The sequence below is a fragment of the Saccoglossus kowalevskii genome, chromosome 22, assembly GCF_978046115.1.
Source record: "Saccoglossus kowalevskii chromosome 22, keSacKowa6.1, whole genome shotgun sequence".
NCBI classification, from domain to species: domain Eukaryota; kingdom Metazoa; phylum Hemichordata; class Enteropneusta; family Harrimaniidae; genus Saccoglossus; species Saccoglossus kowalevskii.
This window is the reverse complement of record NC_140662.1, coordinates 19,015,826-19,028,528: the sequence shown is the minus strand read 5'-3', so window position 1 is coordinate 19,028,528 and position 12,703 is coordinate 19,015,826. Positions and strand designations below refer to the sequence as shown.

General features: G+C 35.1%; 1 protein-coding gene and 1 long non-coding RNA gene across 2 annotated transcripts; both read left to right on the top strand.

The window, feature by feature from the left end:
* The first annotated feature begins 909 nt into the window (after positions 1 to 909).
* Positions 910 to 1,725, top strand: LOC146729100 (uncharacterized). The gene is made up of 3 exons (XR_014928280.1): positions 910 to 1,012; positions 1,153 to 1,190; positions 1,612 to 1,725. It is a non-coding gene; the product is annotated as an uncharacterized LOC146729100 (long non-coding RNA).
* Positions 1,726 to 4,592: 2,867 nt separating this feature from the next.
* LOC144342935 (cytochrome P450 4F4-like) lies at positions 4,593 to 11,293 on the top strand. The gene is made up of 9 exons (XM_085495806.1): positions 4,593 to 4,766; positions 7,005 to 7,155; positions 7,982 to 8,154; positions 8,267 to 8,388; positions 8,560 to 8,800; positions 8,991 to 9,187; positions 10,033 to 10,166; positions 10,780 to 10,927; positions 11,122 to 11,293. The coding sequence occupies exons 1-9, from the start codon at positions 4,593 to 4,595 to the stop codon at positions 11,291 to 11,293; spliced, it is 1,512 nt and encodes a 503-aa protein (XP_085351932.1).
* Positions 11,294 to 12,703: the final 1,410 nt, after the last annotated feature.

Here is a 12,703-nt window from a genome sequence, read left to right as displayed (position 1 = left end):
TAGTTTGTCTGGACACATTCAAGTTCCTCTCATTGTCACCTTAAAGCTGTGAAAATTTGGTGTTAATCCGACGACAATAAGTATACGTTATTTTTTGTTAAAGACCTTGTATTTTGAAAAACATAAACTCATAGAAAACGTCCATCAAGTAACAGCAAAGATTTTCAAGCTTGTTTATCGGCACAATCAATTTGTTTTCCCATCAAGGTCTGTTTTACCATGTGTAGGGACATCCAAATGTGTAAGGCTATTGGAAACTAAAAAATAAAGGAATGGGATAGCTATAATTGGATAAATTCGGCATATGAAAACACCAAAATCAATGATTTTTTTTCAGTGGCTGTGTGACCTTGTGTCTGACACATTCATATGCAAATGACTAATCTGTGAAACAAACAGGGGCGGAGACAAACCACTCAAATGTTTGGAAACACTCATTGTGTGTCAGATAGCTACTGATAACACATCCTAACATTGCTTTGTCTTGAGTTTATCTTTGAAATTTATAGGCACACAGATTAAACCTGTGTTGTTGATTTTGGAAAACACTACTGAGGCTGCCTTGCTTCCCTTCAGAAAATCTATATTTTAATCAACTTACATGACATTCTATGTTATATTGACTTTATCATATGAAAGTTTATGGTGCATTTCATCAATTAATCAATAAATGTGAAAATCGTAATTTTCAACACAAATAATAGTCTCGCTACCTTAAGACCATTATCCATATACTATATTCAACTATACATGTTATATTATTATTTTCACTATTATATAACCCCAAGTCATACACTCCAAATAATAGACTAGTTAATACACATGAGAGCTCTGTAACTACCTATGCACAACTTTCCCTGAGAGTTATTCAAATACATGAGCCAATGATTAATGATTGTCTCTCTGACAGTCACTGTGAAACATTGCGAGCACCATGAAGAAAATATGGATTTTATTTGTTGTCGTACTTGTACTGGGAACAATCTCCGAAGGTCGCGTCTTGGCAGAGAATGTAAGTTTCGTCAATGTGTTAAATACTACTTCTTCGCAACTATAAACGGTCAGGAAAGCAAGAATGCCTTGTGTGAATGATGTGGTTGGTGATGCATCTGTGTCTCTGCTTAATGGACAAACATTGTCTATTCTTTGTAGGTGCCACCCACAATACACAAGTTATGGAAACGCAACAGGTACGATAGATAGATAATTACAGCTATAAATACTGGCTCTCATATATAAAGATAACTTAAATCGTAAACATATCACGAACAGATTAATGGATAATGAGTTTCAATGTCGCACTGCTATGCAAAATAAAACAATACACTAAAATTCAATTGGGATCCAACAGTTGCATCATACGACTTATAATTGATGATAATATAATTTTGTCACGTGACATGATATCTTGCTATATGTCGTTTTATGTCACTAAAACAGTTACTCAACACACAAAAGCACAAAAGCACGCGTATATGCACACACGTATACACAACTGTCGTATAAGCTCGCTCGATCTTTTTCTCCCCTTTTCTTTCTTTCTCTTTCTCTTATGGAAATTTACAGTGAAGCACTAGTCTAATGAAATGTTATTGTTCTGTTACTAATCAGACTGTCTGTATCGAATGATGACGAGGGCAAGCGTGGATGTTGTGATAATGGTGGTAACTTTGGTCTCAGAGGAAATTGAAAGATTGATGAAATAAATAAAGAATTCCGAAACTATTTATTAATTGCAGTGAGTTTCTTAGAGGGTATGTGTCATTGTACCTTTCCCTATCAAACTAGCAGTAATGAGTGTCTGCAATAGATCACTAAAAGTTAGTAATGCAGACAATTCATGAGATCGCATTCTAATCGTGTGTCCAAATATCTTCACCCTTGTGTTCAATTTTCAGTTAGTTGTACGTGCATATCTCATATAGATATCTGGTTATAAATTGCTGTAAACAGTAAACTGGAATTGCTTATTGACAACATAAATTTATCAATGTGTTGGCATTCCAAATGCAATACAACATCTCCTGAAAATTTTATCAGAATCCTTCTCATTTACAAACTCGAGGTTTTCGTGTCAACTGGACCACATTCATCCTTTTGTCAGAAAATTTCATGAGGATCAACCCTGCTGACAGACAAATATTCAAACAGATAAACAAAAGCCAAAACCTCCTTGGATGAGGCACTAATATTTTCTAAGCGAATCGTCATTTTACACAGAATGAACTAAAAATATGGTTTGAACACGAAGGTGGTTCTTTCACGAGTAGTTGGCTCAATACTTGCTGCCTTTATTTGCATGGTCAATTCGTAAATATCCACCACTTGAGGGCACTGTATACACGCCGGCAGAATTCAGTCGATCTATGTAGGGCGTTCTATGTTGTTCCGTCAACCAGCAATTTGACTCCAAATAACTTTGACTTGAAAATGACAATTCAGTTTTGAATACAACAACATTTATTTTGACTAAATCTCGTATCAATTCCATAAATACCGAATAAAAATTACAATACTGTGTTTTTTTTAATTTCACAATATATGCACACATATTGTCTGTTACTGTGAAGGTACCTGGCCACATTAGTCGATAAAAAAAAGTTCATATGTTATTGTAATTTGTGTTTTCGGTACATGTATTTGAATTTATTCAGACAATTATACTATTAAAGTCAAAGTGCATTTTAAAATAAACTACAAAATAATCTACTAATTCAATCAAAATACACCTAGACTTTGATTTAGTGCCAGGACATGTTTGTTTTCAGTATATTTTCAAAAATATTTAATTAACCTAAATGCAATATTGCGTAAAATTAAGACTGGATCACGCAGATTGAAACAGATTGTGAATATACATGTATATTGATACAGAAAAATAATAAGCACAATAATGGTGAACATCTTATATTCTCTGTGCACAACGTATTTATTTACTGCCATAAAATGTTGTTTTGAAACCTCCTGAAAGTTTAATTAAACAAATAAAATATTTTTAAGGAGTTCTTAATTTAGACAATTCATCAGAATATCACGCCCATGAATATCAATGTATCAATATTGCGTACACTATAGAATCCAATAGAAAATTGAAATCTAATCATTGTATCTTATTGCACATTATATCAAACTATTTATAGCTTGATTTGTTTATATGTTAGATAGTTAGATAGTAAAAGAGTTTTGGTTTGATGTTGCTCGGTATTTATTGTGATTGTAATTTGCCTCAATGAATATGTTATTGAAGATTTGCCCTGTCTTGCTCTCCGTTTTCACGTTAACCCAAAAGACCCAAGGTAGCAAACATAATCACTCATATAACCATTATTCATTTCTATTCTGCCTGAGTTTGTGATTGTACAACTCCTAATAGCAGGTTGAAATTTAGTTTTACTAAAAATGGAGGCGCACATAGGTAAACATGTCTCATTTACAGACACCATAATCTTGCCTAGACTGCCAGGGAGGGCGCCGTAATTTAAGAATTCGCACATCAACGAATCACCGCTCTGCCATTAGTTATAAATGTTTTCGACGCACACCGTTAAGCCACATCACACTGCCGCTGAAATATCGCATCGTGCTGAAATAACACAATATCGGCAAAGTCGGTGAAAATCTGGCGACACGTTTTATTGGTGGAAAACTGCAACTGTAATTACTTAGTATATACAAATTTATAAACCATTACAAATGTTATTCAGGCAACGAGACAGTGTCACGTATCTTTGGGACAGTTGGTTACAAAACTGTACGTAGTTATTTTTACTTTATTGTTTTTAATTTACCGAGTGTCATAATTGTACGTATTATTGAGCTACATAATTTCGTACACTAATATATGGAGTTTGTAGCGTGTATACATTATAATATACTACTATATAACAACATTTGTTGTTTACCATTCCAAGCATGAAACTAATTGATCATATTATCAATCCTAATATTTTCATGGATTACAATGTTAAAACCGAGGTTTTTGAAATTCAGAATAACAAAAATTGGTCATAAATGGCATAACAATGTTCATTGTTTTATTAAGTAAAATCATCGAGTTAATGTTTTACAGTAAATAACATTTGTTTGTGTGTTACATTCTTTTGGCGAAACTTTTCCTAATATTTCCATGGATTGCAATGTTGAAACCGAGGTTTTTGAAATTCAGAATAACAAAAAGTACTTCATCATTAAGTACTCCATATTGTTTTGTGTTATGTCACCAGCCTAAAATTTAAGATATGACATGATATCCATGCCATGGGAACATAAACAAAGCGTTATAATACTGTGAAAATGTTAACTATCTACTAAAATAAATTATGCCAGTGATCTAAACTTTTTTCAAGTCAATATCCTTACATAAATTATGGGTATTTTCATTTATGAGTAGGCGTCTAACTTAAGACTGTGACCAACTGTGTTTACTCTGTACACTGAAAAATTTGTGTTGCCTAACAACAACACTCAACATTCAAAGCATGCGCACTAGCGACACACCTTCGTGAATACATCATATAGTTCGCAGGTCAGTTTGCCTTCATGGTATTTACACTGTTTGCTGGTGAACGTTTCCTGCTTCACATCGAAAGAACATGATCCAAGAAACTGAAATTATGGTGAAAACTGTAGTAACCGTATCAGCTTTAGTGGTTTTGGTAGCTGCGTATAGGCTGTGGCGTTTGTTCCAGATACGATGGCAATATGAGCGAGATCTTTCAGATTTCCCCTGCCCTGACAGACATTGGTTGTATGGACACTTGCACCTGGTAAGAATGGTGACAATGCAATGCAAATGACAACCAGTGTGTGAAACCAGAGACAAACCATTCACTATTTATCTATTGTTTCCACCCGACATTGAATCATATTCTATAACTCGTCCGACGGAGCATACTCATGGTTAAAACAATGTGAAACCATGGTGCTGAGAAAGAAAAATGAACTGATTCTTTTGTATACACGAGCCTTTCACTGCCATGATTTATGCCGACCACCATTAAACCACGTTTCGCTATTTACGATCCACTCTAAGTGAAGCAAAACTCCATAAACCCGGAACCGGAACCGGAATTGTGTAACTGAAAAATAGGTTTAGGGTTCAGGTTGATATGCTGTATACCCTTAATTTAAGTTGAGCAAGGCTAACAGAGTCGTGACCTCGATGTGGTTCGTAACCAGTCTTGTGATTGGTTGTTGACAAATGCTGAACAGGCCACGCCCCCCAACTGTGCCGGGCGTTCGGGCAAACCAGTAGGAATTCATAAATGGAGTAAATTTGTGTAGTTGTCTTGATTTATTCTGCAGATATCGGTAAAATGTAGGTAAGGCTTTGGCGAAATTTGAAGGAGCAACTAATATTCTTCAACCTGGTATTTTTTATAGATTTTATTTTTCATTCTTTTCGTCTGTTTTTTCGAGTTTAACAAATGTTAGCTGGCTGGAGCCTTCATCCCTTGTCTTTTTCTTACACAAGATACCAGCCGATACCCCCCCCCCCGCGCTTATAGGGAGTGCGTACAGTTGATCATAGTTCCTGGGTTCCGTGTGCTAAGACGAGAGCTGAAACGTATTTCGTTGTGTGTGTCTTATTTGCCTGTAAGGCTTAAGTGACTTCCCCGATCCCGTACCTCAAGGGGACGCGATAGAGAGACCAGACGAGATCCCCCACTGACATGTGTGGAGAACCCAGAGAGAAGAATTTCCCCCTGATAATATTATTAAACAAATAGCGGTGTTTATCAACGCCGAGCATGACTAGTATGACTCTATTACATTTAGAGTAATTTACTATATTTATATATAGTCTACATTTTCTCTGACTTTCTTTGAATATGTGTGTGTTATGTCTAAACACTACCATATTTTGGCTCATTTAATTTAAAAATACAATTGGTGTCAACATCGAAACACCGAGCTGCACTGATTTGTGCCGTACAAATACTGATGTATGCGTAGGTTGTACAAGTAAGCTATTTCATACTACATTTGCCAGCAGCTGGCTTGAGGGGTGCTGACACAACAAAGGCAATCCTTTATCTTAATAAATATTTATAAATTAACAATTCAAACTAAAACGTGAGATTTCTATTGGCCTATTGAATAACATTGTAAAGTTTTCAAATGCCGTCGTTGGGCGATGTGTTCGTTGATTAAATATCAAAAAATGCTATTGTCGTACCAAGAGCAACGCGTCATAACCCTTGACTTCGTATTCTATTTACCATGGAAACGTCCTAGATCACGCGCCGTTTAGTTCTGGTCCACATTGTAGACCCACGTCGCTCAGTCTTTGTTTAAATAATTTACTGACTGTCAATTCACAACCATGTTCTTGATTGATCCAGGCCTCGACACAACCATAGAAAAAACACATTAATAAGTAAATTACGCACCCAACTTGGTTTATTATTGTTTGCTCGGCGAAGTTGAAATTTGTAGCACTCAAGAACGCAGCAATGGTACCTCATTTTGTGTATAAGTAACCTATATTCGGTCATTTTCTAAAGCCGAGGTGATTTTAAACTCGGTTGACTTAGCTCACCAATTGCAGCAAGGTTGACAGCATTATATGGATGTCTAAGGAGATATTTACAATAGTTTTTAAATATAACCTACTTCGGATCTACACATTACAAAATGTTTCCTTCAAAAATAAATATAATGGTTTCAACTGATACTTACAGTAAATTTAAAAAGCAAAGTAGTTTTAAACGAAAATAGAGCCTTGAGGGCTTGATCGCATGGGTATGTTTGTACTCTGTACCATTTGCAAGTACTTGAAAAAACATAATTCTAAATAATTGTAGTGAGACACAATGTGCGTGATTAAAATCATTTTAATGTTTATATTTTTTTTTATTTTCTGTTTATTTATGTCTATTTTGGTTAATATGGTTAACTAAGAGATACGATATATAATAGAATATAAACAACTTAATAACTAAAAAAATTAAATTAAATATAATTGAATTAAGTTACTTTTAAATTATTTTGTTTTATTTCAGTTCACTGCAAGCCAGGAGGGTATTAAGTACTACTGTGACCTCATACGTAATGAGAGGTATAGTCGTTGTACTCAGTTATGGTTTGGTCCATTTAGTGCCCGCTTGCTTTGTACTCACCCAGACACAATCAAAGCTATTCTAGCAACTAGTGGTAAGTAACTCGACAGGTCAACAAAATAAATGTATAATAACCAGTCAGAACTTGATATGCACAGTCTATTGGGCGAAACCACGACACAACATCTAATGATTTACGTTAACGTAAATTTTTTTTTTCACAGTTCGTTAATTCAGGGATCGGCCATATGTCTAGTACATTTCAAGATATATTCACTATTTGCAATTTTATAATCTACTAATAGCAGCTTGAATGTGCACAGTACATATTATTTTAATTAGTTTCCATCATCCCAAATGCATTTGTTATAATAAGTGATATGAAATGAGTAACTAGAATCGCGACACAAAAAATGTGACCGTGCCTACGACCACCGTGCGCATGGGGCGTATTGAACGGTCTCATGGAATTTGATCATTCAGTTTTATTTTCGCCGAAAGATAACTTTGCGGTGTCTTCGCAATAACCATATTATCATACATTTTTGCCTCCCAAGGATACATCATGGGAATTGCGAAATCCAAAAAGTTTAGAACAGATTTGGCGAACTTTGTGTGGAGCCCGGTCAAGCCCTGTCCGGTGACAGATATATAATAAAAAACATTATTTATGGGGTTGGATTTTTGTGATGGGTTTTTGAGGGACGTTTTTTTTCGCTAGACAATGTTTTAAATGTACTCTCGGAGTATACTGCAGCTGAAAGTATAGCACCGGACGTATTCGTTTTAGGTACGTGTTTAACATATCAAACTATGATATACAAGTAATTTAGGTTGCATAAATGAAAACTACCTTTAATCCAATGACAATCGTATATTTACATATTCATACATTGATACTTTTGTATACATATATTCAGAACCCAAGAACCCAATGACTTATGATGTTCTCAAAGAATGGCTTGGGGACAGTTTGTTGGTCAGTTCGGGCGCAAAATGGAAAAGACAAAGACGATTGTTGACTCCTGTGTTTCATTTTGATATGTTAAAACCATATGTTGATGTCTACAATGATTGCGTTGAGGTATTAATGGTGAGTGTGTAATGTAAAAGTCCATCCATGTTCATTGCACACATTTAGTTTACCGTTAGTTATTTGTTGGGTTTCGAAATTCAACAAAAAATAATGTCATGTTTCATCTCAGGATAAATGGAAAAGAATAGCCAATGATGGACCAATTGAAATATGGGAAGATATTAGTCTACTTACTCTGGATTCCTTATTAAAATGCATTTTTGGTGTAACTAGTAATTGTCAAGTGAACAAGTAAGTAAGGAAATATCAATAGTTACGTTTGTTGTTGGAAATCCTTTTTCAAGAAGCACAAATTGTTTGTCCAATCAGTTACGAATTCACTGTGGCGACACTTTTTCACCCGTACTGATTTATTCGACATGTTGATACAGTCGTGATATTTATTGTATATTACATTTTCAGGGAACACGACATGTTTGTCCGAACAGTTAAAGATTTCACAACGTTTGCTACAAAGAAAATAAGGTTTGCCAACCTACCTCCATTGCTATTTCGATATTTCACCTCCGAAGGACGTCAGTGGGAGAAGACATTGCAGTTCTTACAGAATTATTCAAGACAAGTAATTCGAAACAAAAAAGTGCAAACAAATAAAGAAGACAACAAATGTTTCGATTTCATGGATATCTTGCTGGAGGCAAAGGTAATTTTTGAGAATGTCAGATATAGATATTTAAGTTGGTTGAAGTAAAGTTGAGTGGGCATCTGCCATGACTGTTTGCTTGTTTGGGATTTAGTTCTTCGCTGTTTACGTATTCCTATTCACCTCACAACTCAGCGTTTTGCATTCTCCACTTAAGGTTCATCCATGTTAACAAAATGTTGCTTTCCAGGATGAAGATGGTAATGGATTAACTGATCAAGAAATACAAAATGAAGTCAGTACATTTCTTTTTGCTGGTCATGATACAACTGCCAGTGGAATTTCATGGTGTTTGTATAATCTGGCTAGATATCCGGAATATCAGCAAACATGCCGAAAAGAAATCGACGAGCTTATGGAGAAAAAAGAGAACATGGAAGTAAAATGGTCAGTATAAATATACATGTATTATAATCTTATTCTTGGTGCGTTTAACTCTACTCTCCACCAATCGTACATTTCGTCTTTATTTTTGTTGGAGTCATTGCATTATAATGATGTCAGCGTCTAACTGTTTTGATAAAATTTATTTATAATACCATTTATGCAACATTTTGAGTGTTAGCGACTTTTTTAGCTCCGCTGTCGACTTTGTCGAGCAAAGCTTATCATATGAGTGAGTGTCCGTCGTCGTCTATCGTCGTCCGGTGTCTGTCGTCGTCCATGTCAAATTTTTCGACTTATTGTTGAAAACCGCTGGTTCAATTGATTTGATATTATATATATATATATATATATATATATATATATATATATATATATATATATATATATATATATATATATATATATATATATGGGTGCTACATGTGGACCTCGCTCAGATTTGTTCATTTTGTGATGACATATTCAATTCTCTAATTTTGATGAATATTTTTGTCATTTTCGGGTAAAAAGTGATATTTTCGAATTATTGTTGAAAACAGCAAGTCCGATTGCTTTGCTACACCTATCTAAAATTTGTTCATTTTCTAATGATATCTTCAGTTCTTTAATTGAAATGTGCATTGCTAACAGCGGAACTATCTCAGCTGAGAGGCTGCTTGCTTAAACTAGCGAAACCTTTGTTATTAGTAGATTATAAAATTGCAAATAGTGAATATATCTTGAAATGTACTAGACATATGCATTAATGGCTTGTGTGTCATATAAATACACATCTATCAATAGTATATATAGAAATATGAGGAAGTGGTATTCCATGATAGTGGGCAATTTGTTTTTCATTTCAGGCAAGATCTTCAGAGTATCCCTTATACCACCATGTTTTTAAGAGAAAGCCTAAGGTATCACACACCAGTGCAGCTTGTAACCCGGAAGATTACTGCTCCTTTAGAATTCCGTGATGGGACTGTAGCACCGCCAGGTATCATAACTGAACCATAATTTTTCACATAAACGTACCTGTGTGGAGGTCATCTGACGATAGTTAAAGTGGGGGAGTTGTCACCTGCGCATGCGTCAGAAGGCCATAACGTGTCATTGTTTACAAACAAACGTCTACCCACGAGCCTTTGCGTTTTTAGCTTGTGTTATCGTCGCTTAGGACTGAATTCCCACGCGTGCGCAGGTGTCGACCCCCCCACGCTTTAAAAATAATTGAGAGGATATATGCTTTAGTATTTGTGTTCAGTCGTGCATGTTCATTTGATTTTGAAGAGTGAATATACCTCAACATTTACTAGCAACTGTGAACAAACTGTGACTGTAAATGACTGTTTTTTTCAATCACCGAAATACATAATCTCTACTTATGATATACACTGAAATTTAGTCCAGACAAGTATTTGCTAAAACACAACCACGTATAACTATATAGTAAAAAATGACACTGGTACATTGCTTTAGCCATTTTGATTTAGGATTGGGACCCCTATTATTGTATCATAATTACAAATACTAACAATACTCGCACTAAAAAAATTATATCCAATAATGTGCCATGTTATCTCACTAACATTTTATTTCTTCTCGTACAGGTACAGTTATCTATGCGTTAATGAACGCTGTCCACCACAATCCCCATGTATGGGAAAACCCGGAAGTATTTGATCCATTAAGATTCTTGCCGGAGAATAGTAAACATAGAGCACCACATGCATTCGTCCCCTTTGCAGCAGGCCCGAGGCAAGTTATCATCTGTGAATACTTTAGGTCGTAGTACCGCTAGTCGGATGTATTCACGCCTTTTGTGGATTTGCGGATCGCAATCTTCAACTAAGATCTATTTAATTTCTTTGTGATGGTTAGCAATAACGTACTTGCATGTGTCAGCTTGTTTGTTTATGTTGTACATTCATGCTACTTGATTTGTTTTACAGAAACTGCATCGGGCAGAATTTTGCGATGAATGAAATGAAAGTAGTGGTTGCTAGGATACTGCAACGATTCGAGTTATTCATTGATGATGGTTGTGCTGCGCCAAAGATGCTTTCTACCGGGATCCTCAAAACGGAGGATGGGATTTTCATCAAGTTCAAATCACGCAAATAGCTCAGATGACACCTTGCATTGACCAGTCTTAGCTAACAACGAGTAAACAACTCCCCAATTATTAGCATTTATAGACGAACACATTAAGTGGAAACGCAATATTAAACATAATGTTGGAGTGTGTTCCAGAAATATTGGAGTTATAAACAAAGTGAAACGCTTTTTACCTGAGCATACCTGCTTTACATTATATTGTTCATCAGTTTTACCATATTTCAATTATAAGATTCCTGCCCTGGGTAGTGATTGTAAATCAGATTTAAACAAATGTTACCGCGTTCAGAAAAAAAGCTCTGCGTATTATTAGCAGAAGTCCATACCGAACACGTACTCACTCTAAACAAAATATATTGAAAATATATGACATATACAAACTGGAATTTATATCTTCCTGCCGTATGGTATATTCACAAAACATTCTCAATCTAACGAACATAATACTGGGAATAATTACCTATCTGGAAAACACAATCTTCTGTCAACACAACAGTTTGGTTTCAGAAAAAACTGCAAAACAACAGATAACATATTTATCCTGAAAACCAGCATTAATAAATATCTACACCATAAGAAAGAACATAAAATTGATACAAATGAAAGCTATGTCTGATTCGTAGACATGCGAAAAGCATTTGACAGTGTTTGGCACGATTGGCTCTTTTACAAACTCCTAGAAAATAATATAACAGGTAAAATGTTCAAAATTATCAAAGACATGTACGACAAAGTGAAATACAAAGTCAGAACAAACAAAGGGCTAAGAACACACTTTATATCTAATACCAGGGTCAAGCAAGGTTGTAATTTAAGCCCAACCTTGTTTAATCTGTTCATAAACGATGGGTTAAAGTGTTTTGATACAGAAAGCTGTGACCGGACAGCCATAAATAACAGTAATGTGAACTGCCTCATGTACGCTGATGACATTGTCATTTTATCCACATCAAAATGGCAATTGACAGTGAACACACAAAAAACTAAAATTATGGTATTCAATAAATCAAATAGACTATTAAACATTGACATGTTCTTTTACCAGAATAAGGAAATTGACATTTTAAGACATTTTAATTACTTTGGCCTTGTTGTAACCCCTAATGATACATTCAAAGAAGGTCAAACAAATCTTAAAATAAAGGGTCTGAATGCCATGTTTTCAAAACTTGCCAATGGCAACATCTCAAACCTGAATATACCATTACAGCTGTCCCTGTTTGACAAATTAATTAGCGATAGGTAATTAGGTAGCGATATATAGAATGATGAAAGCTCCATAAAGTCTCCAGTTGAAGACGTGCATGTTGCATATTGCCGCTTCCTACTGAACACCTCCAAAATACCCCAAAATTAATCATTTATAGTGAATTAGGGGGATTTCCCATCAACTGCTATATTCAAAGACAAGCTATT